This window comes from Cucumis sativus, chromosome 2 (assembly GCF_000004075.3).
Source record: "Cucumis sativus cultivar 9930 chromosome 2, Cucumber_9930_V3, whole genome shotgun sequence".
In the NCBI taxonomy this organism is placed as follows: Eukaryota; Viridiplantae; Streptophyta; class Magnoliopsida; order Cucurbitales; family Cucurbitaceae; genus Cucumis; species Cucumis sativus.
This window is the reverse complement of record NC_026656.2, coordinates 18563019-18589438: the sequence shown is the minus strand read 5'-3', so window position 1 is coordinate 18589438 and position 26420 is coordinate 18563019. Positions and strand designations below refer to the sequence as shown.

At 31.5% G+C, this 26420-nt stretch overlaps 2 protein-coding genes and 1 long non-coding RNA gene across 6 annotated transcripts; 1 reads left to right on the top strand and 2 right to left on the bottom strand.

Moving 5' to 3' along the window:
- The first annotated feature begins 9646 nt into the window (after positions 1 to 9646).
- LOC105434644 lies at positions 9647 to 12828 on the top strand. 3 transcript variants are annotated; one of them, XR_004214643.1, is made up of 4 exons: positions 9647 to 9770; positions 9918 to 10290; positions 10474 to 10545; positions 11638 to 12828. It is a non-coding gene; the product is annotated as an uncharacterized LOC105434644 (long non-coding RNA). The 3 variants fall into 3 exon arrangements; XR_004214644.1 differs by having other exon boundaries at positions 9682 to 9770; positions 10219 to 10290; XR_968748.2 differs by having other exon boundaries at positions 9670 to 10290.
- Positions 12511 to 18592, bottom strand: LOC101203770 (uroporphyrinogen-III synthase, chloroplastic). Of its 2 annotated transcripts, none has more exons than XM_004152680.3 (10): positions 18526 to 18592; positions 18197 to 18450; positions 16905 to 16992; positions 16638 to 16704; positions 15880 to 15995; positions 15325 to 15420; positions 13912 to 13967; positions 13717 to 13802; positions 13468 to 13602; positions 12511 to 12882 (listed from the first exon to the last, which is right to left on the bottom strand). In XM_004152680.3, the coding sequence occupies exons 1-10, from the start codon at positions 18575 to 18577 to the stop codon at positions 12816 to 12818; spliced, it is 1017 nt and encodes a 338-aa protein (XP_004152728.2). In that variant the 5' UTR covers positions 18578 to 18592; the 3' UTR covers positions 12511 to 12815. The 2 variants fall into 2 exon arrangements, with proteins under 2 accessions (XP_004152728.2, XP_031737242.1); XM_031881382.1 differs by having other exon boundaries at positions 18565 to 18592.
- Positions 18593 to 21020: 2428 nt separating this feature from the next.
- On the bottom strand, positions 21021 to 25691 carry LOC101204014 (polyadenylate-binding protein RBP47). The gene is made up of 6 exons (XM_004152681.3): positions 24942 to 25691; positions 23347 to 23827; positions 23053 to 23117; positions 22767 to 22897; positions 22566 to 22662; positions 21021 to 21591 (listed from the first exon to the last, which is right to left on the bottom strand). The coding sequence occupies exons 1-6, from the start codon at positions 25290 to 25292 to the stop codon at positions 21427 to 21429; spliced, it is 1290 nt and encodes a 429-aa protein (XP_004152729.1). The 5' UTR covers positions 25293 to 25691; the 3' UTR covers positions 21021 to 21426.
- Positions 25692 to 26420: the final 729 nt, after the last annotated feature.

Here is a 26420-nt window from a genome sequence, read left to right as displayed (position 1 = left end):
AACAAAACAAAAGCATGACAATAAAAACAAAATTAAATATTTTGCCTGATTCTATGCATCTCTATCTCCCCATTTATTTTCATTCCACCAACAATTATTGAAAAAAAGAATATACTTCTCATTTATTTATTTTTTTGCAATATATTATATATAATGACTAATTCAGATTAATTCTATATGTTTTTTAGTCTACCGATTAGAAAAAAAACAAAAAAAAAACAAATAATGAGATAGCATTATATGAAAACATTCACAAGGCTAAAAATTATATATTAAGATGAAGTCTCATTATAACCCCATAGGTTAATGTTTTTACATTATTTTCGTCTTTTATCTTTTTATTAAAGACATAACTATAATGGATGGATAGAATCTTAAGATTTTTTATAGTTTTAAATTATAATTTTTTTAGAACTTTTGGCTTCAATCAAATATAAACCTAATCCATATCATTTATAATTAGAATTTAAAATTTATAATCACATACAAAGACCAATTAAAAACCATTTACGAAGAATTTACCGTACTACAAATATTATTTATACAATTTTATCAAGCTATAATCATTTTTCTCTATGAAGTGTCATTCATGTATAATTAAATTTATTTTCACCAACTAATTTAAAATTTTAAAATCTACCATAGTTGAGGGAGTTACACGGTAAAATTCCTAGTTATATATTTTGTTAGACCGGGTTTCTCACAATGTTGGAGAGATGTTTTGTTTTAACTATATGATGTTAAATTAAAAGAATCAAATCTATAATTTGTTCTAAATGGTAAAAGAATAGGTAATGTTTGGAAATTTTGAGAAGGAGAATGAGAAAGGGAAATGATGAGTAAAGGTAATAGGTAGAGAAAGTTAACTAGGGGTAAGAGTGGAAATTGAAGAATCTCGGAAGATAAGGAAGATAATAATAAAATCATTCCCCTCACGCAGAATGAGTGGCGCTTATCGGTGGCGTTTAGGGCATGACAGTACAGCTAGAGCTGTTTAACACAAAACATTAACAATTTTCTAAAAAAAATAAACCCTAATTTGGACCCACCATCTTTGACTAACCTCTCTCCCATTTTTCACATTTTACAGCTGTAAATTTTCCAACTTCTTCCCTACCTTCATCAATCCCTTAGTTACACTTAACAACCACATTCTTAATTTATAAGTTAAAAGACTTTTGTTGATGATTTTGTAAAAAAAAAAAGGAAAAAAGAAATCAAGTCGTCCTTTTTTGAAATGACAATAGTCACTTTATGTTATATGAATATACATTAAAGATTGTTAGTCATAGAACATAAAATGATAAGAAAAATGAATGAAGATCTTAGAATTTGTCAACAATGTCATCTCACTTATTTCAACTTTTCTTAAATTTAGCTTACAATTTTAATTTTATAATAATTTAGTTTATGAATTTTAGCCATAACCATTAGTTTCCATACTTTCACATTTGTAATAATTTAGTTTATAAGATAAAAAATTTCTTTGAATTTTGTGCCAATTTGTTGATTTAATTATTGATTTATTTACTAAAAAAATCTAATTAAATCCTTACACTTTTTTAAAAAAACTATTTGTAACCCAATGTTTATTTCAAGTGGACATTTGCTTCATCATTTGAGCATAATAATTTAAACAATAAAAAGTTAAAAACAATGGCCGCAAATACCAAGATGATTTGAAAAACAGTAACAAAGAGTGAATATAATACATAAGCTTGCTATGATTTCTGTGGACTATTTTGTTATTACTGTCCCGAAAAGATATTCGCAGTTAGACTAGAGAGGGTAAATTACGGAAACAGAAATAAAGAAAACAAACTTTATAATAATAACAATGATTAGATTAAAAACATGATTAATTAAATAAAGCGAGTAATATATATTGGCTGAACATTTTCCACGCCAGATGGACCCACGCCAGGCTGGAAAGGAATCTCACGTGAATCGAGTTGAATCTCTTTGACCTTTCGAGCCTATCCAACAGACTACAAATCTCCACTTCCCACTCCCTTACAGTGTGGCGTAAAACTTACATGCCTCAAAGTTTGCTCATTTCAAAGATCGTGCCATTCACGCTCTTAGGGATGGCACGTGTGCAGTTTCTTCCGTTTGTAATTTGGACGGACCTGATTACATCAACGGAGCAACCGTGGCAGTACTCGCAGTCCACTGGAGCGTGATTCGAGTTTCGCGAGGCAGTTGAGCGGTTAACGTTATATAAAATAATATAATCCAGCTGGCATCTTACTGTAGCACACCGACTTTGTGGTGTCCCCCTCTATTACTGGCTTTTTTCTGACGTGGAATTTTATATTTTCTGTAGACCGTGTGGGTTTTTTTTCTTTTCTTTTTTTCTCGAGATTATTTGACACATATTTGACCTTAATTATAAAGTTAAATTTTTGCTTGATTTTCCTTTTAAAATTCATAATTATTATTAAACTTCAAGTTGTTAAATTTGACCTATACCTATAACTACTTTAGGTGATTTATGAAATAATGTAATTTATGGATTTTTTTAGTTATTTCAGTCTATTGTCATAAATATAATAGATATATGAACTGACATTTAAACTATATGAATTGAATTTCGTTTATATAGTTTTTGGAGTTTTTAGGTTTGTCATATTTTTATTTGAGGATTTACTTTTTTTTAAAAAAATAAGAATGTGGACTAAGCATATGTTTAGAAGTATAGGAAATATTGACATTTGAAAAATTTATGGATCAAATTAAATTAATTTTGAAAGAATAGATTTTAATTTAAAAATATTGTTCGAGCTAGAACCAAGTACTTAAAAATATTTAGACAACTTGTATAATTAGCCTTTTCAATTATTCTCTAATTTTAATATTTGTGAGAATAAGGGGGAAATATTATATATTTTTTTATATAAATATACCGAAATTTTATTAATAGATTTAAGATAATTGCAAAACTTTACAATTAAAAAAAACACACACATCGAAGAACTCATCTTCTTTACCGGAAACTTCTCGCCGTTTTCTACCATAACAATAATGCCTAAAAAGGCCAAAACACATGGGCGAGCAGAAAAAATCAAAATTAGATGACCAAACTTTATTAAAGGGAAAACATAAATTTATTAGAAAATTGAAAACTAATGATAACTAGAAATTAAGGTCGGTGATCATGACCCTCTAAATATTTCTACAATAGTATGATATTTGTTACATATGTTATTGTTCACTTTGACATACATTCTCGTGATTTTGATTTTAGTTTTACTTCAATACATTTGAGGATCAGTGAAGATTTGTTCACACTTATATACCCACAATCACTCTCTTTCTAACCAACGTGGGATTTAACATTTATTTCGTAGATATTTTTAAATAATTTGTACCTTTTAGTGCAAATCATTACTAATGATGACACCCAAAGTCATAGGAAAAAGTATCAGATTTTTCCTACCAAAAACAATAAATTCTTTTTTTGATGAAAATTAATGCAACTTTCTTCCCAAAGAATAAAAATGTAACTTCCAAGTAAAAGAAAATTTTCACCTAGGGTTGTAGCTCACACATACTTAATAATGCCCAAGTGTGAGTAGAAAAGTGCAACAAGCATTCTAGTTTAAGATTGTGGATGAACTTACTTTATATAAGGTACAATGATGCATATTTAAGAAACGTCGATCTAGGTCATTCAAAAACTATATCCGAGTCTAGGTATGCATGGATATGTTTTAGTTAACAATTTGATAGGCTTGGAATTCAATCGGTACGGCAGGTTTAGTCTTTCAGCCAATTTCTCTCTTTTCTAAGTCCATTTTATTCTTGAAATGCTTTTTTTAAATGAATATATCTTGTGCTTTGATTTATATTATTGTTTCTAATCTTGTTTAGGGTTGGTTATGTTATTTTGTCCAAAATTATCCATAACAAGTATACAATTAAAAAATCTACGTGAGCACTTTTGTTTTTGTTTTTTTTAAAAACAAATAATGAAATATTTTACCTAAACTCAATTATGAAATATTACACTTTATTATTTATTGGCACTCGAATCTCATCCATATTAAACTTTCGTTAGTGTGTGAATGTTCGATAGTCTCAACCTTTAGTCTAATTTTTCTTGGTATGGTCTTGATATTTTGAGTTTTACTAACATAAAAGATCATTTGTGCTGAGGTGGTGTTGAGTTTACTACATGTACTACGACGCTTAAGTTAATTAGTAAAAGAATGACTAATTTAACTAAGAAAAAAAAAAGTAAAGACAAGTCTTTTCTTTAAAGAATTCTTAATCTTTTTATTTGATGGTCAAACGAAGATTACGCCCTCCATCAACTTAAATTCTCAAAATATCCATCAAATCCTTAAAACTACTTTTAATTGTTATTAAAATCATCCTCGTGTGTCTTTTTTAATGTTCTGTTTCTTTTTCTCCTCATGGTCTTTATATATATATATATATATATATATATTGCAGCTAGTTTTGACATCAATTAAAAGTTTTAATCTATAGAAATGTTGATATAATTGTTGTATAGTATCTAATTCACTAGAACTATTTGATATGATAATGAATTGACATTTGTATTTGATGGAGCATTTAAAACGACGTGGCATAAATTGAAGAGTAGGTCAAAAGTTGGATGATTAAAATGAGAAACAAAAAGAAAGAAATGCGCGCTGGATATGTCCCCCACCAACCCAAGCCACGGTCGGCCCCGCCCTTCTTTGCATGGCGTTGTAAAAAACTAGAGGTATCGCACAATTTTATTTTGTCCACATCTTTGTGAGTCAAACATCTTACTTAAAGGGCTTCATTGTGTGTGTATATATATTATTTAGTTTGTCATCTTCTTTGCTACCTATTTATTGGTCGGTAACAATATTTGGGATTAAATCACTACTTTCATGTCTAAATTAAACTTGTGTCTAATAATATAAACGTAAACGTTTCTTTTAACTTTTGTTTTTTATTTTATAATTTATGAATTTTTTAAAGTATCAAATAGATTCTTAAAAGTTCTGTAACTAACAATAAAAATTTATACAAATTGGCGTTAGATTTATGAATTTTAATATCAAAGAGATTAAAGATCTAAAATCTAAAATTGAAAGTTTAATGACTTGCTAGTTAAAATTTTTTCTAAATTGTAGAGATCTACAAAATAAAGTTTAGAAACTCTGGTTGAAATGTTTTTAAAGTATGAGAACTTTTGTGTTTGAATCTCACGTGTTCACAGTTATCAGCAGACACTTTATGGACTTGATCTTGTGGCTCACTTCTCCTGGTCTTGTCTCTTTTTTTTTACACGACTTTGGATACCTAAATTAGTAAGAGAATGTATAGTTTAACTAAGCATAAAAGAAATAAAGTCAAGACCCCCATTTGAAAAATAGAGATTAATTGTTTTCTTCTTGGGGTCGTGAAATGAGATTATTTAGGGTGTCCTTCCTTCCCCACATAGTTGTTTGTGAGTGTGTATAATTATGGTGAAGCATATCCCGGTTATTTTTAGTACTTAAGGGTATTAGAGTGTTAGATTAAATGAAACTTGGTTATTTCTCAATTGATATATATTACCTACTCGTGGTTCGGTCCAAACCCTAAGACTTAGACTTTTTTTTTTTTGAAGACACGTTTTAAAGGTCTTTTAAGACTGTTATGTATACTTTGAGCCTTATCTTAGACCCACGCTAAAAAATTCTTTGAAAGACACTATTGGAAATTTAAACACTTATAAGCCTAAAAAAAAGAAAAAGCATTTAAGTTGGTTAAATTGCTTAATTTTATACTTAACCAACTTTTAAGATTCATCAATTAAATTTTTGAGAAGTGAAAAAGATTGGTGTAGAGATTGAAAAAGAAAAGTGTCTTTTTGAAAAAAAAGAAACAAATAAATAGCTGTAAATTTTAGGGAAGGCTACATTTTCTTTTTTTTCCCTCAATCGTTGACAGTTGACGGTGGGTGCTTGCCTTGTACGGATGGATATTTTGCTCTTTTTGGACCAACTTGACTTTTTGGAGCTTTTTAATTAACTCCTTCGCATGCAACAAAAAATGGATAACGCCACACTCGTTTCTTCCTTTCCTTTCCTTTCCTTTCCTTTCCTCCAATTACTTTGCTGTTGCTCCGTCCTTTTCCTTTCACATCTTCCCAACCCGATTGCCAAATCCTTCTTCCATTGCTTTTATAAAATACTATTTTAGATTATCGTTTCTTTCTCTAATTTAGGGTTTAGTGTGTAAGTCAAATCCGAATAATTTCACAACTCAACCTATATAATATAAGTTAGGTAGGTTGAATTAGTTTAAAATATTACGAGAATGATAAAAATAGAATATTTGACAGAATATTTACCTTTCGTAGAAAAATTAACCATAATGATTGTTTTTTTTTAAAAAAATCTCTTTATATATTATATATATTATTATTTATTTAATTAAAATAAAGTTAGGAGTATTTTGTTAAATTAGGAAGTTAGCTGATTGTGTAAGAGGGTAAACGATGGGTTGGGTTGAAAAATTAAGGAATAGTTGCAAATTGAGCCATAAGTATATAACAACCTTTAAAAAAATGCAAATATAGCAAAATTTGTCAAATTCTATCAATAATAGAAGTTTATCACGGATAGACCATGTTGTAAATATTGTCTATCATTGATATATCATACAAATTCATTGACAATAATTTTGCTATATTTACAATTTTTTAAAAATGTTACTGTATCTTTAATTATTATTTCTAAAATGATCATCAATTATAATTACCAGAAAAATTAATCTAGGTTATTTGGGTTGTCAACCCAATCAACATGCATTGAGAATGTCTTCCAATCCAATCAGTTTACACCCCTACTCTCGTTCCTTGTTTTACACCACTCCAATTTTTCCTTTAGTTTGAATTCTTCCTTTCGCTTTTTTTCTCTAGTTTCCCCATTTCACTTCTTTCTAATTTATTTCTCTAACTTCTTCTTAATATAGAAAAATATATAATTCAAAATCAATGAATTAAAATAAATTTCCTAATAAATATCAAATATATAAGAACCACTTATTTGGTTTGTTTTCACATATAAAGATACATTTGATGACTTTTAGTTCATATTCATGTTACATTGATGAATATTATTTATGAATCTCTAATTGAAGGTGTACTAATCATTTAATTTATTTGAGTTGGCAATGTATGTGTATATATATATATATGAATCAAAATCATTGTTTATTGAACCAACGTGCAATGTTGATAAATGTAGTCCAAAAAGTCTATTTTGTATAGGTAGCTATCGTTTTCAAGCCTTAATTAATATCCAACCTCATGAACAACATGCAATTAAAATGTCAAAATTCTCTTGATCCCTGCAGCCTACAGAAACCCTATCGTCTTCATTTATGAGATTGGACTCTCACTCACTCAAGATTCTTTTTTCCCTTTTCTTTTTCTTTCTACAGCTTCCGTTACTTACGTTGTGTTCCTTAACTTTTAAATAAAAATAAATCAGACTATGTTTACGAACTTAAAAAATAAAATTCAACGTAACTATTTTTTTCTTCCATATATATATATACGTGTGTATAGTTAACTTATAAATTAAGATAACGCAAACTTTTGACATTTTGTGGAGCTATGTTTGGTTATTATTGTCAAAAACACTTTTCTTTCAAATATTCGCATTTGACAAATGATCAAATTGATTTTTCAAAAAAATAAAAATAATAATAATAAATAACATTTTTATCATTAGTTTAGAGGTCATTGACCCAAAATCAACCTAAAAATTACACTCTGTTTTCATTCAGATTGAAATATTAAATTTGATTTGTATTTAAGATTTTTTTTTTCCTTTTTAGTTAAATAATTTTATCATTTTTGGTAACATCGTAGTTCAAATTCTGAGAGCACCATATAGTAATTTAATATTTAAAGTCAATTATAAAAATGTAGAATCAACCGTAATATTAAATTTTTTATTTTAAAAAAATTGTGTGAAGTTAAATTGGAGTTTTTTCAAAAATAAAATAAAAGGGTTTAGGGTTTTATTTGTTGATATTTAGCAAAATAAATAAAAATATTTACAAGTTCTATACTAAAATTTTGGATTTTATGGATATTCTTTTTATTACTATAACACTTCAACAATAATTGAATTGGCTATATGTTATAAATATTTTGTAAAATCTACTCCTTTTATAATTTTTCAATTAAATTTGTGCTAATGCCTTAATGACCCACCTAATTACTTATTATCTGTGGAAGATTGCAATTAAACAATTTTATTAGACTTGAAAGTTAAAAAGAAACTATTGTACAAATAAAATGAAAATTATAATGTTCAATGATGTAATTAATCAACAAAATTGTACTCCCATTATGAAAAAGAAAAAAAAAATTACTATCACTTATAAATCATTCCATATTAAAGAGGAAAAGAGGAAAGAATGTTAAAAATAAATAAATAAAGAAACCTAACCCTAACCTCATTTCATTTCTTTTTCTCCCACCTATTTAATTTTGAAGATATTTTAAAGATTTTTTGAAATGTAGCAAATTCTTTACCACTCTCCCACCTTTTTCTCCTTACAAAATATTTACAACCTACACCAAATTCTATTACTAATAGTTATTGATATGTTATGGTGATAGAATATTATCAGTAATTAGAAGACTATCAGTAATAGAATTCAAAATTTTACTATAGTTTGTAAATATTTTAATTTATTTTACTATTTTTAAAATTGTCCCTTTAATTTTTTCGTGAGCCGCACAACTATTTAACTCGTGTTGTTATTTCCTATGTTCTTTATTTTTGCTCAAATAACTCACCTATTTCATCGCCATCAATATTCATTTAGAATTAATATCAATATTTTTTAAAACTATTTTAACAGTGGTATATTAATGAATTTTTTTGGGTAAGTTTATGAGTATTTTTCTAAAATAAGTCAAATTAAATTTCATGTATATGATTTAGTCTTTATTGTAGAGTTGTAAAAAACTGTATTGACAGTTTAAAAGTTTCTGAAATTAATTTGATATAGTTACTCCTTATAAAAGTTTGTTCCTCTTGGAAAAAGTAACAAATTAAATTGCTTTAAACAATCTCTATCAAATTTAAAATGAACAAATCACGATACAAAACAATTTATAAGTGTATTGAATTTAAATATTAGCGTTGGGGGCTGTTTGGACCATGATAATTTAAAATTATAACAATCATCTATTCGCTACAATACACTATTTTAAAACTCCTGATTTGTTATCCTCTCATCAAACTAAAATAATTTATACACCAAAAAATGTTAATAACAATTAAGTACATATACAAATATTTACGGGATGGTTGCAAATTTAGTAATTAAATTCAAATTAATTAAGTATATAGCAGAATTTTTAAAAATTTGCAAATATAGCAAAATTTGTCAAATTCTATCAATGATATAAGTCTATCACTGATAAACTATGTTGCAAATCTTGGTCTGTCACTGATATACCATATGAAGTCTATCAGTGATAATTTTACTATATTTACAATTTTTTAAAAATGTTATTATATTCTTCGTTATTATTACTAAAATAGTCCTCAATTCCAATTTTCCACGCCGTTAGGCTACCTACATTGGCCACATTTTAGGCCTTTGTCAAGAAAAACTTTAGCCCATATTGGTGCTAGTTCTCAGGCCACAGCCCATTACTGTAGAGAACTCATAATACGAAGTGGCTATAAAAGCATTCCCGCTCCTTTCGAATTCCCTCCCTCCGCTAGCTTCATTCTCACTGCCAATCTCAGGTTCTCGAACTCTCCTTCTATCTATTATTCTTGATTTAGGAAAGAATCTTGACGTCCTTTTGCTGCGCTCTTGCATTTCCTTCCTTTCATTTCTTTCGTTGTTCTTGATTTTATTGCTCGTTTTGCTGTTTGGCTTTAATTCCCTAGGGAAGTCGTTTTTACTGTTTCCAGTCGCATTATCAGTGCTGCGCTTGGATCCTCAGTGATCTCGATGACAATAGTTCGAGGTTTTATTATTGAAGATTGAGTGTGAAAATCGGCTCTGATCTCTGTGTATCTTTCTTTTGCGTCTTCATTTCTACGTAGTTTCAAATTCTTTTTGCTTGATCTTATGTGTTTCTTAATCAGGAAGTCCAATTTGATTTTATTTCAAATTTGACTTATCTGTAATTGGAATTACTTCTGCGTTCGGTTTCTGAATTTAATTAGTATACAAATTTCTTGAAAGGAATCGACGACGATAGTTCGAGGTTTTATTCTTGAAGATTGATTGTGAAGCGTCACAGAATCGGATCTCTCTGTATGTATCTACCGTTTGCGTCTTCAACTTTACGTATTATCAAATTCTTTTTGCTTAGTTTTATGTATTTCCTAATCATGAACTTTGATTTGATTTGATTTTATTTTGAATTTGACTTACTGTAATTGGAATTACTTCTGCGTTCGGTTTCTGAATTTAATTAGTATACAAATTTCTTGAAAGGAATCGACGACGATAGTTCAAGGATATATTCTTGAAGATTGATTGTGAAGTGTCACAGAATCGACCTCTCGAGTACGTATCGATGGTTTTCCTCTTTTCTTTGTGCTCAATCAAATTCTTTCTGTTTGATCTTGTGTATTTCTTGATCGTGAACTTCAATTTGATCTGGTTTCAAATTTGGCTTTTCTGCAACTGGAATTACTTTAGCTCTCCGTTTATGAATTTAGTGTTCAACTTACATGAAAAGAACCGATGACGATTGTTCGAGGTTGTAGTCTTGAAGATTGATTTTGAAATGTCTCAAAATCGATCTCTTTTTATATTTTTTCTGCGTTCAATCAAATTATTATTGCTTGCTCTCGTGTATTTCTTGATCGTGAACTTGAATTTGATCTGATTTCAAATTTGACTTTTTCTAAAACTAGAATTACTTTTGCTCTCCGTTTCTGAATTTAGTATTGAACTCACATGAAAAGCACCGGTGACGATTGCTGGAGGTTGTCTACAAGATTGATTTTGAAATATTACAAAATCGATCTCTCTTTACGCATTGCTATTTTTGTATTTTCTTTGCGTTCAGTCAAATTCTTTTGCTTCATCTTGCATATTTTTTTGTTCATGAACTTCAATTTGATCTGATTTCAAATTTGACTTCTCTGTAATTGGAGTTACTTTTGCGTACGTTCCGTTTCTGGATCGTCGTGTCCATGCGAATCGATATTTTTCGGGATTTCCTTTTTGCTCACAGAAGGACAGAGTTGATTGTTAAGATTCAGCTTGTTCTTGCTTCTAACCAACTCCTAAATCATTTCGATTTCTATGGATTCCGCATCTTAATCCATGAATCTCCTGAATAGTTAAGCATGCGGACGCAGATTGTTCACAAGTGTAAATTTCTCATAATAGAATTCATTCACACTATTGCGAAAATACAAACCCTGCGTTTATATTCCTTTAACATCACAAATTAAGAGACGCTTTCCATCATCAATCAACTGAAGCATCTAAACTTCTTATTTCGAATTCTGCTCTCACCAAACCTCTAATTTGTGCCAACTCTGATATCTGGTTGCTCACAGTTAGAAGATAAGTTGTCTTTCGTTTGTTTTTTATGAAGTCTTTGAAACTATATCTGAATTCACCTCTTCTTGGCCTACTGATCAGGTTGGATTGCATGATTGTCAACTCTCCAGCAAGGTAAGTTCCCTAGACTAATACTGCCAAGTCTAACAAATTATATAGATTTTAAAAAAATCATAATGAAGGTTATAAAAAAAAAGTTTCAACGAGACCACGTGGTTATACTTTAAATTTGAGTTTTCTGGTTTTCCTTTCAATTTGTAAAAGAAAATTCGAAAACGTTTTTTTATTTATGTAAGCTGAGGATAGCCGCAGCCCTAGCTTTTATTACATAGTTTAAGCTAAATAAACGTTTTAGTTGCAGAACTAGTTAGGAGTTTCTTTAACTTAATCCTATTGTCTAGAAAGTTTAATGTAGTTCCTTGTTTGTCTTAATGTTTTGTTTTCTAAAATTAGTTCTATTGGTTAAGACATTTATACGAGCATAAAACTTGTGAATTGGACCAAATTTTGAAGATAAAAATAGAGGGATTTCAAGATTTTGTTCTCTAAACAACATTTTCAGTCACTCGACTTGTGGTCAAAAGGGCGAGACCTGACCAAACTGAACTCTTTTTTCTCTTTTCATAGTTATATAATTTATTATTTTTTTTGGGTGAAATAAATCTACGAACCAAAATTCAATTTGGTTTGTCATTGCTAACAACGGTCAGTCAACAATTTCCATACTGACTTTTGGTCCGTCGAAGTAAGTTTGGCAAAAAAAAAACCGACTCCGATTCCAACCAACCAAAATTCAATGACTCCGACTCCAACCAACCAAAATTCAATTTGGTTTGTCGTTACAAAGTTACAACAGAAATTTTGTAATAAATTTGCCATGTAAATTACAATTTACAAACTGCTCATGGAAACTTCAATAATTGGAAGCACTAAATTTCAGGTCAAGTTAGGAAGAAGAGAAATGAAGGAAATTTTAGATATGGAGCTGAATTTACATTCTATTAACAACCAAACGAATAGTCGGAAAAGGTCAAAAGTTCACTTACCCACGTGTTCAACTAAAAACAGTAAAGAAAATATAACAATGATAATTAATGAATTAATTATCTGATACGGAAGCTGACAAACAGTGGGATATAGATGAACGTAGGGCTACTGGAAAAGTCTCTTCCGCCTAACCTCGAATAAAAACTCCGTCAAATGTACAGGTGACCATTCCATGATGATGGTAAGGTTTATTGCACTACTTCCATTATTTGCTACTCTGAAAAATGACCAACAACCTGAGCTTCCGATCTTAGTGCTTCCAATATACTATCAACCCACCTGCATCCATTTCAATTATCAAGTTTCTGTATACACAGTATTCATCATATTCGAACTGAAAATATCACTATTATATACACACAAATTTATTCTCCAAGATTGAGTTATCAATTTTAATTTAATATGTGAAAATAATTAAATAGTTCTTTTAAAGACTATTTAGATAAAATTTTAAGGTAAAAGAACTGGATAACAATACAACACAACTCAATCCAACCCAAATTAGATTGTTGGGTTAGACTACTTTGGGTTCATTATTCAATAAGGGCTCCAGGATTAAAAAAAAGTAATTATAATGATATTTTAGGGATAATAATCAATAGCATAAAACATTTTTTAAAAATGGTAAATATGGCAAAAATCGACTTTTATGATCTACTCATAGACTAATATTTACAATATACCAGAATATGACATATTTAGCTATTTTTGCAATTTTAAAGAAAAATGTGGTTGCATATGTTAATATTTTGAATCTTTCATTTTAAAAAAAATGTCTATCCAACCTAACCATCGAAACTCAACTCTATAAAATATGTGCATCAGCTAGAAGTTTGTTAAGCTAAAAGTAGGGAATAAACTCACCCTTCCAAGCCAGGATTCTTGGGGTAGTAAACGTTTTTCAATCCTAATCTATTTGCTGCTGCTGCGGTTGTTTCCCCAATACATGCAAGCGACTTATCCCACTCCTTTGGATCTGAAATAAGATTGACCCATGCCCTATCGCGAAAAAATTATGAAAATGGAACAAACAAATTAATATTACAAATTCCTTCTCACCTGGAGGAGAACTAATTCAATCAAGCAGTACAAGCAATTTAAACTGCTGCTTACCGAACTGCCGAAGGAGAAGCCACGGTGACAACAGGCAATGAACGTGCTTGCTCCAGAATGGTTTGATCAACGTAATCAACAGGTGCCTGAAAGGTACATCAGTAGCTATGATGCCTAAAAACTTTACGAAAAGAATGGTGCAGGAATATAAGGCATAGCGATTCACGATTTACAAAAGGGACGTGAATACTTTACCGTGGTGTAGGTGTTGAGCCTTGTGACCTCAAATCCACGATTTGAAAGACATTCCTCTGTAGAAATAGCAAAAAGAGATACCAAGATTACTTTTTTTGAAGCCATTAATTTGCTTTCCGTAATAATAGACAGAACACTAAAACCAAATCAGTATATTGTAGCACAATGTGACTGACAAATACTAAAACTTAAAAAATAATAATAATAATTAAAAGTTACTAACAAATTAACTATTTCAACTTTGCCACTGTCTTACTTGTAAACAGATCACTTGATGTTAGAATTTAGAAGGTGTTCGGACCATTAACTTGGCTATTATAATCTGTGGTTTGGTTATTAGAGTCTGTGACTGTATATAGTAGTATGATTATAATAATTTGTGTGTTTGGAGTATAGAGTATTTTAGGTTAGGTAGAAAACAGTAAACATGTAATAAAGAGAAATGAGTAGAAAATAATAAACCGAATGAACTATAATAGTGCACCCCACATACTTGAAGTTGGGAGCCCAAGCACCTCCCTTAAGGTCTCGGCTACGAACTAAATCAGATGCACAAAAGAAACCCTAAATTTTATTCAAATAAAACTTAGGCTTGCCAGTTCAGTTGAAGAACTGTCAATAAAGGATGTACAAAACTGAAAGGAACAGGGGAGAAATACATCTCGGATATAAGATACATCAAGTGGTTTGTTACCATTAGTTGTGACTAAATACTATAATTGCAGTTTAATTTAAAATTTTCATTAGGGGTTCAAAATTGCTTTCACATTTCCACATAAGGTTCTAATTACTCATAGCTGAACTTATAAGTAAGTTAAAAGAGGATACATTATATATACGCAGAAAGAGAAATCACTATGTATGAAATATGAAAAACTGCCATAGAATAAACGGAAAAAGAAAAATTCACCTTACCAATACAAGCCAACGTCTAATTTCAAGCGCCACTATCTCCCACTTTAAAAGTACTTCAATTAAATAACTTCCTCTTCCTTAGATTTCATTAGAACAAAAGTTCCTTACTCTTTAAATGATTAGAATATAAATAACTTGGCCGTGATCCACTCTAACTATTTTAGAGTGAATTAAAAGTAAAGGGGTGTATTTATTTGAAAGGAATGCGATTATAACTTCTTTATTCATTTAATTCGAGATATTTTGAAATTTCACTTTTGAAAATTAGGTTAATTGTTCTAGGTAAAATTGAACTTTGTCACAAAGAGTGGCTAATCAAGTAGACCTATAACCTATTACAATTTTATAAGCATGCCAGCAAGCAACAATTTAGTAAGCAGTACTTCCAGTTCGATTTAGTAGCATGAGAAAACAATCAAAAATGAAAACAAACAAAAATCCGTTGCTACCACATTATCTAATGGGAAATAGCTCTCAGAATGAAAGGAAAAAACATACCAATATCATTGCTAGCCTTAGTAGATGCAGGATACAAGACACTGCACTTTGTATTTCCTAACTTTGGAAGCTCAGAAGCCAAGACCTTGCCTATTGCTGAAATAGATAAATGGAGAAAAAAACGAATTCAAATTATAATGTGTAGACAACCAAGCATCTCTGCAGAAGGATTCTTGTTCTAATAAAATCCAGATGTATACACAAATAAATATTAATAAGAAATCGCTTTATCCTCTCTTTTTTCAAGAAAAACAAAGACAAACAAAAAATCTACTGTGAAGTTACAAAAACCTACAAAATTGTGATTGTTCAACAAGCATAACATAGTGAATCTACCAACACAGGTAGTATCTAATACATTTTAGATATGTCTTTGGAGAGCTTTGATTTTATAGTTCTAAAATTCCATTTCCATTCTACGACAGTGTCTTTTTTGGAGAGCTTTTGGGCATATTATTTGGTTTAAGAAAGTAAGTAAATGATATAGCTAAAAATGTTAATAAAATCATGCAAAGAAATGCAATCCAGAAATGTGAATTTCGACATGCATCATACCTTTTGAGGGTGCAAATGCCACTTCAAGTAGTTTTGATGATTGCAACACTTCCTCAAAAATGTTAGCTGTACCAGCTCCCACGACACCTATTCTAACTTTTGGCATTCCAGCGGCCCTAAGAAACAAAATAATGTGAAGGTATCACTCAAAGATGACCTAAAGCAGCTTCAATGGAAAACACGATGTGAAAGTATTGATCAATCTTGAGTTTGTATTTCTGTCATTCACAGTCGATCATGATATGTATAACTAACTATGCAAATTACTACCAACAGCAAGAAAGTGATGACCAGTAATAAAATAAAATTCAGCTATACGTTTTGAGTCTTGACTCATTTGACCAACAATACATTCAAATTGAATGATAGAGCTCGTGTACTATACAGCCATACAAGTTGAACGAAAAAGGTCCCAACAACTCACTCAATGTGGTAAAATATGATTTATCTGATGGTACAAGCATGACAATGTATATCATCAAATGGTAATATGGTGTTTTCACAGGCTGTATCACCTGTAACTTGAAACAAACCATCCAGTAACAAAAAGATTCTCAAGAGCTAGACCAACAAGTATGATGAATATAAATTTCTAAAAGTGCTAGCATCCTATACAAGGAAAATAAGTTTTACACAACTTCAAAGCTTGTGACGTTCTTGGAAACTAACAACTTTCAGAAAAATAAAAAAGAAATCGACATGAAATTGAGTGACATACAAGAATTGTGAGAGTCTAGTGAATTAGTTCTAAACCTTACTTCCATGCCTCTAGGAACACCAAGCCAGCTTCAGGGGAAGTTATGACAATCCAGTCAAATACAGAATCTGTTAACCAAAGAAGAACAAATTGTAAACAGCCGTGTCTAAAACAGTCTTCCAAATGTTCTTTGCTACATAGAAAATGAAAAATATTATTCCGGTTGATTAGAAGGCATCAGAAACACATCCTGCAACATTATGTGGGCATGCATTTGATATGGAGAGAATCATTTCAAGAAGACCGGCCAGATTTGTGAAGAACGTACCACTAAGTACAGAGTGTAGCCTATTCAAATCAGGTCCTTGTCTGTGTTGAATCAGGGGAAGTTCCAAACAGTTTATTCCATGTCTTGCCTGTGATCAATATCAGGAATATCAACACGGTCTAAATTTATATTGATTTCACGCATCACTTGTAGCTTGCTCATCCATGCAAAAATATGAAGGCCAACTACTTTTGCTTTCCCATTATTCTACCTTCATAACAGGTCCATTAAAAATAGGCAATCAAATCAAGGATTTTTTTTTCCTTTCTATTTTTTTTTTAAAGGTAATCGAGAAAATAAGCATTGATATACATGTAATCTTATGTTCGTGTCAAAAATATTTATCCGTTGGTGGATGATAATGGACAAAAGTTCAAGATGAAACATAATGGCTATTCCCCATCCTAAACCGTACTTATACTTGATTAACACAGAAGATCAGTTTTCTGGATGAAACACTGTGTCCACTAAGCAATTAACTGGATTCCGTCCAAATATGTCACCTATTCAAGCAATAATCACAATATGCATCTTGGAAAAGGAGAATGAGTATATGTACATTTTCTTGACTCGATAAAGAGTACTAATATATTTCATATCAATGCTTCCTAAGAACAATTAAGTAGTACTTACGACCAAGAGACTATTACGAATAAGCTTTATCTGAGAAAATAAATCAGATTAACTAGTACTTTACAACCACATGCAGCTCTGGAATGGTTCAACATAGTTCTGAGAATATACCTAAGTACTGAAATTGAACCGAGACTATTTTCGAGTATAAATCAGCTCGTTTGATTTTAGATGCCTTCTTATCTATCAATTGATGATAGAGGATATTTAATTATTGGAAACCGAAACTATATCGGCGCTAACAGCCATTACAGTTCCACTTTATCTCAGCGGCAAAAAACGTCCACTGAAGTGCGCATTCCTTGTCTACTCGGGAAATGACCACAACAACAATATTCCAGGAGTAGTAAAGGTAGTACGAATCTCAAAACGACAATTTCGAAAAGATCTGGAAATTCGGTAAGAATTTTAGAAGGCAGGAATTAATCAAAATGCTCGAACAAACAACATTTAGTCAAACTCAAAGAGCTACAAATCACTGCACCATGAGATTAACACAATGCCTAACCAGAATGAGAATCAAAACATGCGAACAAGAACAAAGCAAAAAGAAAAGCTCGAGAAATCAAAAGCCAAATCAACAATCTGAACAAAACATCATCACAGATTACAAAATCAATAGAAAAAGAAAAGAGAGAGAGCGCGCAAGAAATAATTACCAGAGCATTAACGAGCTTCCCGTTCTTGCCGCGCTCTCTGGTAACCACTACTTTCGGCGCCGAAATTGACGAAGAAGACGTGATCGAAGAAGAAGAAACCGAAGTGGAGGAGGAACAAGCAAGAGTTCTACGGGGAAGTAAGATTCGCCCGTAAAATTGCAGACAAGGCGAAGGAACAACAACTGAAGGCGGATGAGAGAAAGAAGAGAGAGAAACTGAAGCCATGGGGAAACGTGTTGAGCGGAGATGCAAAACTGAAGAGGGCCAAAGCCAGATGTTAACATAATAAAACGCATGACCCAAAATTAACAAATTCTAATTATTCTCACTATTTAAAGGTTGAGTTTCGCTGCCACGTTTCGTCTTACCATTCGTCCACATGTTACCCTTTATCGTAATTGTAATACGGAGAACCACACTCAGTTTCCGCCATCGAATTAAGCAAATTTCGACTATTGATAATAGTGGGCGGCGGTAACTTCTTTTCTTTTTAAAGAAAAAGGAGCTCGTGATTATTAATTATGAAGATTGTCGGTTGCTTTCAGATTTGCGTCCTAATTGCCCGGCCGAACCATAGGATGCAGTGCGTCCCGTAATTGGAACACATGCCAGCTTAGATTCTTATACTTCGGGGCGGGCTCGGCTCTGGCTCTCTCTCCACTACCAACGTGATGATTATAATGCTCCAGACTTCACAGTTGATCAAAGCTACACTTTCTTAAATTAATATTTGAAAATTTATGTAACGTAAAAAAACAATTCATAACATTTTCGTTATATAGTAAATTTAATAAATATAATAGTAATTAGACAGTAATTTATTTTTAAATTTATTCTTTTTTTTACTATTTTTGTAAATTTTTTATAATATTTTTATTTAAAATATTTCTAAACAAAAACATTAGAAAAGTCATACTCATTTGATAGATAGGCACTTAATTGAGAATTCAAGATATCTCTCAAAAACATACTCTCCATATTTTGGGAATATTTTCAACCTTTTCAATAAATATACTCAAATTGAGAAGTGATATTGACTATGATATGTTTTGAAACTCTTTATCATTTTTAAAAGCATTCCAAACAATCTATATTAATGGTTTGAAAAAATTATTTAAAAATTAAATTGACTTTAAATGATTAAATTTGTAATGGAAAGCAATTTGAAATCAAACGAAAACTATGATTCTGACTATTTTATAATCACTTTTCAAATATTGTGTAATGTAAAAGACAGGTAGGTTGTGAAGTCTGATCTATAAAGTAATATTGGTCGGTCATGAGAAGTCCTACCTCCATTCTTGTATCACGAGACTTTTTTGTTGGCCCTTCGAAGTTTGTAAAGGGTATAAGATTCTGAAACACATCAACTGCTGTAAAGAGCGCCCATAGTAATTTTGGTTGCAGCACCAACACTGCCAAGCAACTTCCCACTTAGTCTGATACCAAATACAAAGGAGAATAACGAAGATGCCTTGAAACTTTAAACTTCAAAAACTTTATATTAAACATTTCTTTAAGAATAACATTATAATATGAATGTATTTAAAACTATGTTCCAGGAATTTTTAGTACATAAATCACATTGTGTTTGTGACATGTCTGTGTTTGTGACATGTCAATGTTGCATGTCAACATATACATAATTTAAATTAGATAGACATTATATAATTGATAAAAGAAAATTTAAGATTCAAATTCATTTGCTATCTTTGATCGTAATTTTTTTAAAAAAAAGTTTTTTTTTTCAAAACAAAACAAGAAAATAGAAGTTGCTATATTGTTTTCTGATTTTCTTATTTTCAATGTTTTAAAAACAAGTTTCTTTGTGGCTTTTCAAAATGTTTCTAATTCTTGCTAAAAAATAAGACATATTTTAAATATAATTGAAATGATCATAAATGGATCAAAACACTCAAGAATATAAAAAGTCGTTTATAATTCTTTTAAAAATTTAGAAAAAAAAAAAAAAAAGGAAGAAACCATCTTTAACTCCCATTTTCTTCGAGAAAATAGAAACTTAGACAATGCATAATAAAATATTTAAAAATGAATTTCCAATTCATTCAAGAAATAGTTGCCAAAATAAGAAAAATGATTCGAATGCTGACACACTTGCACAACAGTCTAACAGTTCGAATGGTTTATTGAAAAAACAAATACAAACTTGCCATGCTTGCAAGAGGGACATTCACAAAGCATCACCTCACAACAAATAGATATTTTTCAAGGGAAAAACCCTATGTATAACCCTACATTTTGCAATGTTAATCAAAATATCAATCTATCGATTTAATTGCTGTATTTACATGGAGACCAAAAGAACTCGGGTTCAAATCCCTCCGAAAATAAATAGTAATAATTGATTCACCCATGCAGGTTTTATCTAAAAACCACTCAAACATAAACTAGAAACAAACTTCCACCTTTACCATAGAAGTTGCAATATTGAACATTAGATGTGTAATTTTCTTTTTTAACCTTATATCATCTATATATGGGTTTTGCTTCCCATAATGGAATGGATAACAAAACCATTAATTACACTCCCAAAGGAAAAGAAACAGAAGGCATACAAAATATAATCAATACTACACCCATCTAAATATAGATACAGACAAAAATCATTACAAACAGACCTGAAACAAAATAAACAAATATATAAAAAGTAAAGAAATAAATAAGCACCTGAAAACCATTTGATAATTCCCATATGGAAACAATCAAAATCCGTCAAGGGGCATTTGCTTTAGATCTTCTCATGAGATGTTTGGTCAAACAACATTTCAAGTATTTTCAAAATGAAACAAAAGAACAGGACAAGAATAGAACAACCGTTAGAATATTATCGATTGTAGCTTCAAATTCACGCTAATGTCGAAAAGCAAGTGTAGAAGCAGAACAAAATTAGCTAATGCTACACGCCATAACATTATATATTCTAATAAACAGTTAAGTTCCTTATTAGTTCTCGCAGTCTCAAACGAATAGTTAGTAAATCATATTCTACATAACTCAGGTCCATCAAAATTCGGTTCCACTCCACGGACGGAGGGATTTATAGCAAACCTCGAGAACAAAGTTGAACATTTAGAAATGAACCAACTTTGCTCATTATAGATAGAGTGAGATCCTACAGAGAAACGTAGAAGATTTTGCCCACCCCAGGCTTCCGGCGGGACAATTGCCATGTATAAGAACTATAGATTGTTTTCTCTACCTTCCAATCATCAGTTCACTTGCTGTTGATGGGTGCCATACATAGGGTAAGCTCCATAGGCTGCTGCATACATCGTTGGTGGATCATAAGGTAGCGGCAGAGCGTATCCATATCCACCATACACTTGTCCTCCATAGTAGGCTCCACTCCAGTGGTTACCATAATCACCTCGGTACTGTCAACACAAAAGAACTAGTCATAAAATACTCAAGATATGGACAGAAATATAATCAGCTGAAGTGTCGATATTTCATGTATTTAGAAAGCACCTATATAAAACAGATATACGCTACTTACTCAATAAAACGCATATTTCCTTCCCTAATTCCATTCTCTACCTCATTACATTTCATGTGGTAAAAATTACGTGAGATCTCACAACAGGGAATTATATTCCCTTTCTAAATGATGAATATAATAATAGTTTATATGTGTTATTTAGTAAGTCGTGGCATTACAATTTGAGAGGGATATTTCCAGTTGTCCCTCCAAATTACACAGTGCACAATAGTTGTAGTTGAATAAGTAATTCTTATATAGTTAGAAAACAGAGCAGACACGTAAAAAAGGAATAATAGATTTGCTAACTACCATGTAAGTCAGAACTAAGAAGAGTGCATACACCAGACAACAGTAGACTCTTTTTGTGGGAGAAAAAAAAGACAAAAATAGTTACTCCATAAGCATCTCCTAACCTGAAAATTGAGGTAGTTGTATGCAGTGTTTTAAAAAGCCGTAACAGGTGTGTGCCTAGGCTCAAGGTGCAGGTCTGGCACCTCACCTTTTCAAGGCGAGGCTCACAAAATAAGGTGCGCGGCTCATAGCCCTGCACCTTTGGGCCTTTTTATTCTTTTAAAAAATAAAAATATTTAGATATACCCTTCTTTATTAACTAAAAAAATCAAATTTATTAAACCAAAATGCAAAAATTCTTGTGTTTAGAGGCCTGTTTTTTCATATTTCCACTTCAACAATGTTTTATTTCTTAATGTAGTACTTTTATATACAGTGCGCCTCACCAAAAAAAAAAAAGATTTTTTTTGTGCCCTCTGCTTCAGCCCCAGAAGAATATTATGCTTCATTTCGAATTGAGCTTTAAAAAACACTGGTTTTATGTTTCTACCATTTTCACACACAAAAGAGAATTACCTGCTTATTTGTCGGACTACGTCCCCAAGAAAGACGTACTGTTTGCTTGCCAATCACAGTTCCATTTAACTTCTGCAATGCCTCTTCAGCATTCTTTCTACATGGCAGAATTAAAAAATAGATGAGTAGTTGAAATGGATGAAGAAACTAAAGACTCACTTTTGGCATATGGTCAAACAACGTGTGGCCCAAAAGGTTTACCTGTTTGCAAATTGGATGAATCCACAACCTTTTCCAACTGGTATTTTAACAGATACTATTTCTCCATGCTGAGAAAAGAGCTGCTTAAGATCTTCATCAGTAACATTTGGATCAAGCCCTCCAATGAATATCTTTACACACATCCCCCAAAACCGAGACAAAGAGAGAGAAAAAAGAAAAGAAAAGAAAGAACAAGAGAGAATTAGCAAGAGAAATAACAAGTGATGAATTAGCAAGAGAAATAACAAGTGATATTATGAAGACAAAGTGAAGCAATCCAACTCACAGTTGTATTTGTAAAATCTCCATCAGACTGGTGTCCATGGGAGAATGAACCATTTGATGCATATCCTAATACCAAGACAACATATAGTTACAGATGATGTACGGGCATCTTAATTCACCAAGGGTTAGTCCCACTGCCCTTATAAAATTACACCATAACCTTGACATATATACAATGCCCCCAGTATAAAAAGGCCGTTTTTAAAGAATGTGATAAAATATTGACTTAAAACAGTGAAAATGAATTCAATATTGTTTACGAGCAAATAACTACAACAAATAAAGAATTACATACCTTGTGAAGAATATTGTTGCTGATATCCAGATGACTTTTTGGGCGTTGCTGCACCTATGCGCATAGGCCTGCTTGAGCAATATATGCCATTCATTTCAGTCATGGCCTGAGACCTCTCATTATCATCACCAAACCTTACAAAACCATAACCTTTTGAACAACCAGTATTTGGATCATAGACAACTTTTGCTGCCTTGACAGATGAATATTTACTAGCAAAAGTTTCATGCAGTACACTGTCAGTAACATCCGCTGCTAAATCTCCTACAAAAATAGAAAGATCAGAACCATTTTCTGAACGCTTGTCGCCAGTGCTAAAAGTTGCCCAGTTTAGCCGGAAAGCTTGCTCAGTATTAGGCATCAAAATTGAAGAATAGTTCTGCAGAACTTTCTCTGCTGTTGTATGAGAGAAAAATTCTACAAATCCATAGCCTTCTGATATACCAGTTTGCTTATTACGAATGACTTTAAGGGAAGAAATCTGCAAGTAATAGTTACATAAAGCATGGGACATAAGAAATGCGCTTAAAGAGGATACAAGAAAGACTGTCTAAGAAAAAGACCAAAAGGCAACAATACATTCTCCTAGATGATTCCTTTCATAGGTTCACTTCTAAGAAACAAAACAAATCAACAAACAGGGAACATCCAAATGTAAAAGACACAAGAAAGTTAGATACACGCACACACAAACAAAACAACACCTACTTGGCTAGTACGTACCATATCTTACTATATTGAAGAATAATATATTAAATACTTTCATTTAGAAATCATGATTAAATATAACTATAATGTGCAGAATGACCAATATATTATCAGTTCAAATCACAAAATAAAAAGAAATGCAAGGAAGAAAAAATATTACTATTTCATTTTTCATTTTCGATGAAACTAGCAAAGTGTTGGCACTTGATATAGGAGCTGAATAGACTGACATGCCTCCACCATATTCAGATTTTCTTGCTCCTAAATTTCTACACTACTTAATTTCTCCATTTCTTTTTCCTAAAGTATCTAAACGAAATTAAATAATGAGACTAAAAGGGGAAAAATATAACGTTTACAGAACTTGTTTCATTCAATATTATAGAAAATAGAAGGTAACAATTGAGGAAAACAAAACATATATGGTATAAAGAATCGTTTTAGAAATGCAAAGTAACAAACGGGCGCATTATTGACTAAACAGATTTGGGCCTTAGATGATGATAAATGCACTAAAATTAAATAAAGCATCAAATCTGATAATAACAACAGATCCAAGTAAGAGTTTTGGAGTTTTCTCCGAGCAGTCTCCCGTAACAAAAATAGAAAACCTGTAAAGAATGACTGCAAAAACAATAACTTGCAAGCATAAAATTTAAAAATAAAATCCTGACAATTTTGCTGTCGCCAACCCTCAGTTATTTCCAAAAAATTGTCTATATTGAGTAAGCTAAATGACACTAATGACAGTTAACAAAATTAGCCAAACAAATCCAGAACAGTAGATATCAATAAAATGCCAATAAATGAATTGGTATGCATTAATATTCTAACGTGAAAAGGAAAAATAAAATAAAAGCATAAATCGCAATAGTAAAATGGGAAACCTCGCCGGTGGAAGCGAAGCAGCTATGGAGGTAATTCTCATCCATCCAATGCTGCAAATCACCGACCCAAATAGTCTTGTTCTCGCTGGTGGATCCCTGGTGTGGCTGCTGGTGCTGCTGGCCATTAAGCTGATGCGGCGGCGGGTATTGACGGTACGGAATATAGTGCGGCGAAGGCGGAGGAACGTAATGCTGCGGCGGCATCATCGGGTGCTGCATTATCATCGCCGCCGCCGGATACTGCATCGCCATCCACCTCTGCGGCTGCGGCTGTTTGTGCGTTTGCTGATTCTGCTCTGTCTGATGCGCCGCCTGCTGCTGCGGCTGCGAATCAGGGCCGTTCGATGGCATCTTCTCCCACTCTTCGAGTACCGCTCAAAATCAAAAGAACAAACAAAATTACAGATTCAAATTGGAAGGAAGAAGAAGAAGAAGAAGAAGAAGAAGAAGAAGAAGAATAAGAATAAGAAGGATAAGAATGAAGAGAAGGGAGGACGCAAAAAAGAGCTTATGAATCAAGGTTTCAGAGCTAGTGAGAGATGAAATCCATGGCGATGTATATGTTGATGATAACCGCAGGCTGAAGAAGAAGAAGAAGAAGATAAGCGAGAGAGAAAAAGAAGAGGAGGCTCAATTAGGGTGGAATGGAACAGCCGAAACCAAATGCAAATCAATAAACCACCGATTCATGGCTGGATTTGTAGACGCGGTGGCTCCTCAAACCCTTAGATCAAACCCTACAAAACGATCCCAACCGTCGAAATTTATTAGTAATTTATATGCAACGTGCTGTCGTTAAGTTCACTCTCCTCTTCATCCGCCGCAACTGCCTTTGGAGTGTTTAATTTTCCATCTCACCCCATAAAAACCCTTTTATTTTACCTCTATCCTTAACTTTTTAGAGCCTGGATTTTTAAGAATATACGTCGTTTACGGATTTACCCCTGCTTTCCTTAATCCGATTTATTGGGAATGAAAGTGTGGACTAGTTCGTGTATAATAATAATAATAATTTTTACTATTTAACATGCTATTTTTACCATTCGTCAATTATTTTAAGGGTGTGCTGGAGTTAGTTTAGGAAGTGTCTTCAAATATGGTAAAAGAATCTTAACCCTTGGTAAGATAGATTTTGATCAAGACGATTTTAAAATCACCCTTCTACGAGATCTTAAATATTTTGTGGAACCCACTAGTAAATATAAGTTTTATATACTTTAAATCATTACTAATTAATAATTATCTCAATTTAATTAGACTGATATCATATAAAATATAAAATTTATAATTAGTTGGATTTAGAGTTTAGTTCTAAATTTTTCTAATTTTGTTGTTACAGTATTAATTAGGGAAACCGTTGTTTATAAGTTGAATTTTAAAACAATAAAAAAAAAACCAAACGTTTAGACAGCAACAATAAGTTTGTTAGTGTGAAAAATAATATATCTATGTATTGAATTTTGCGTTGGCTTTAATACT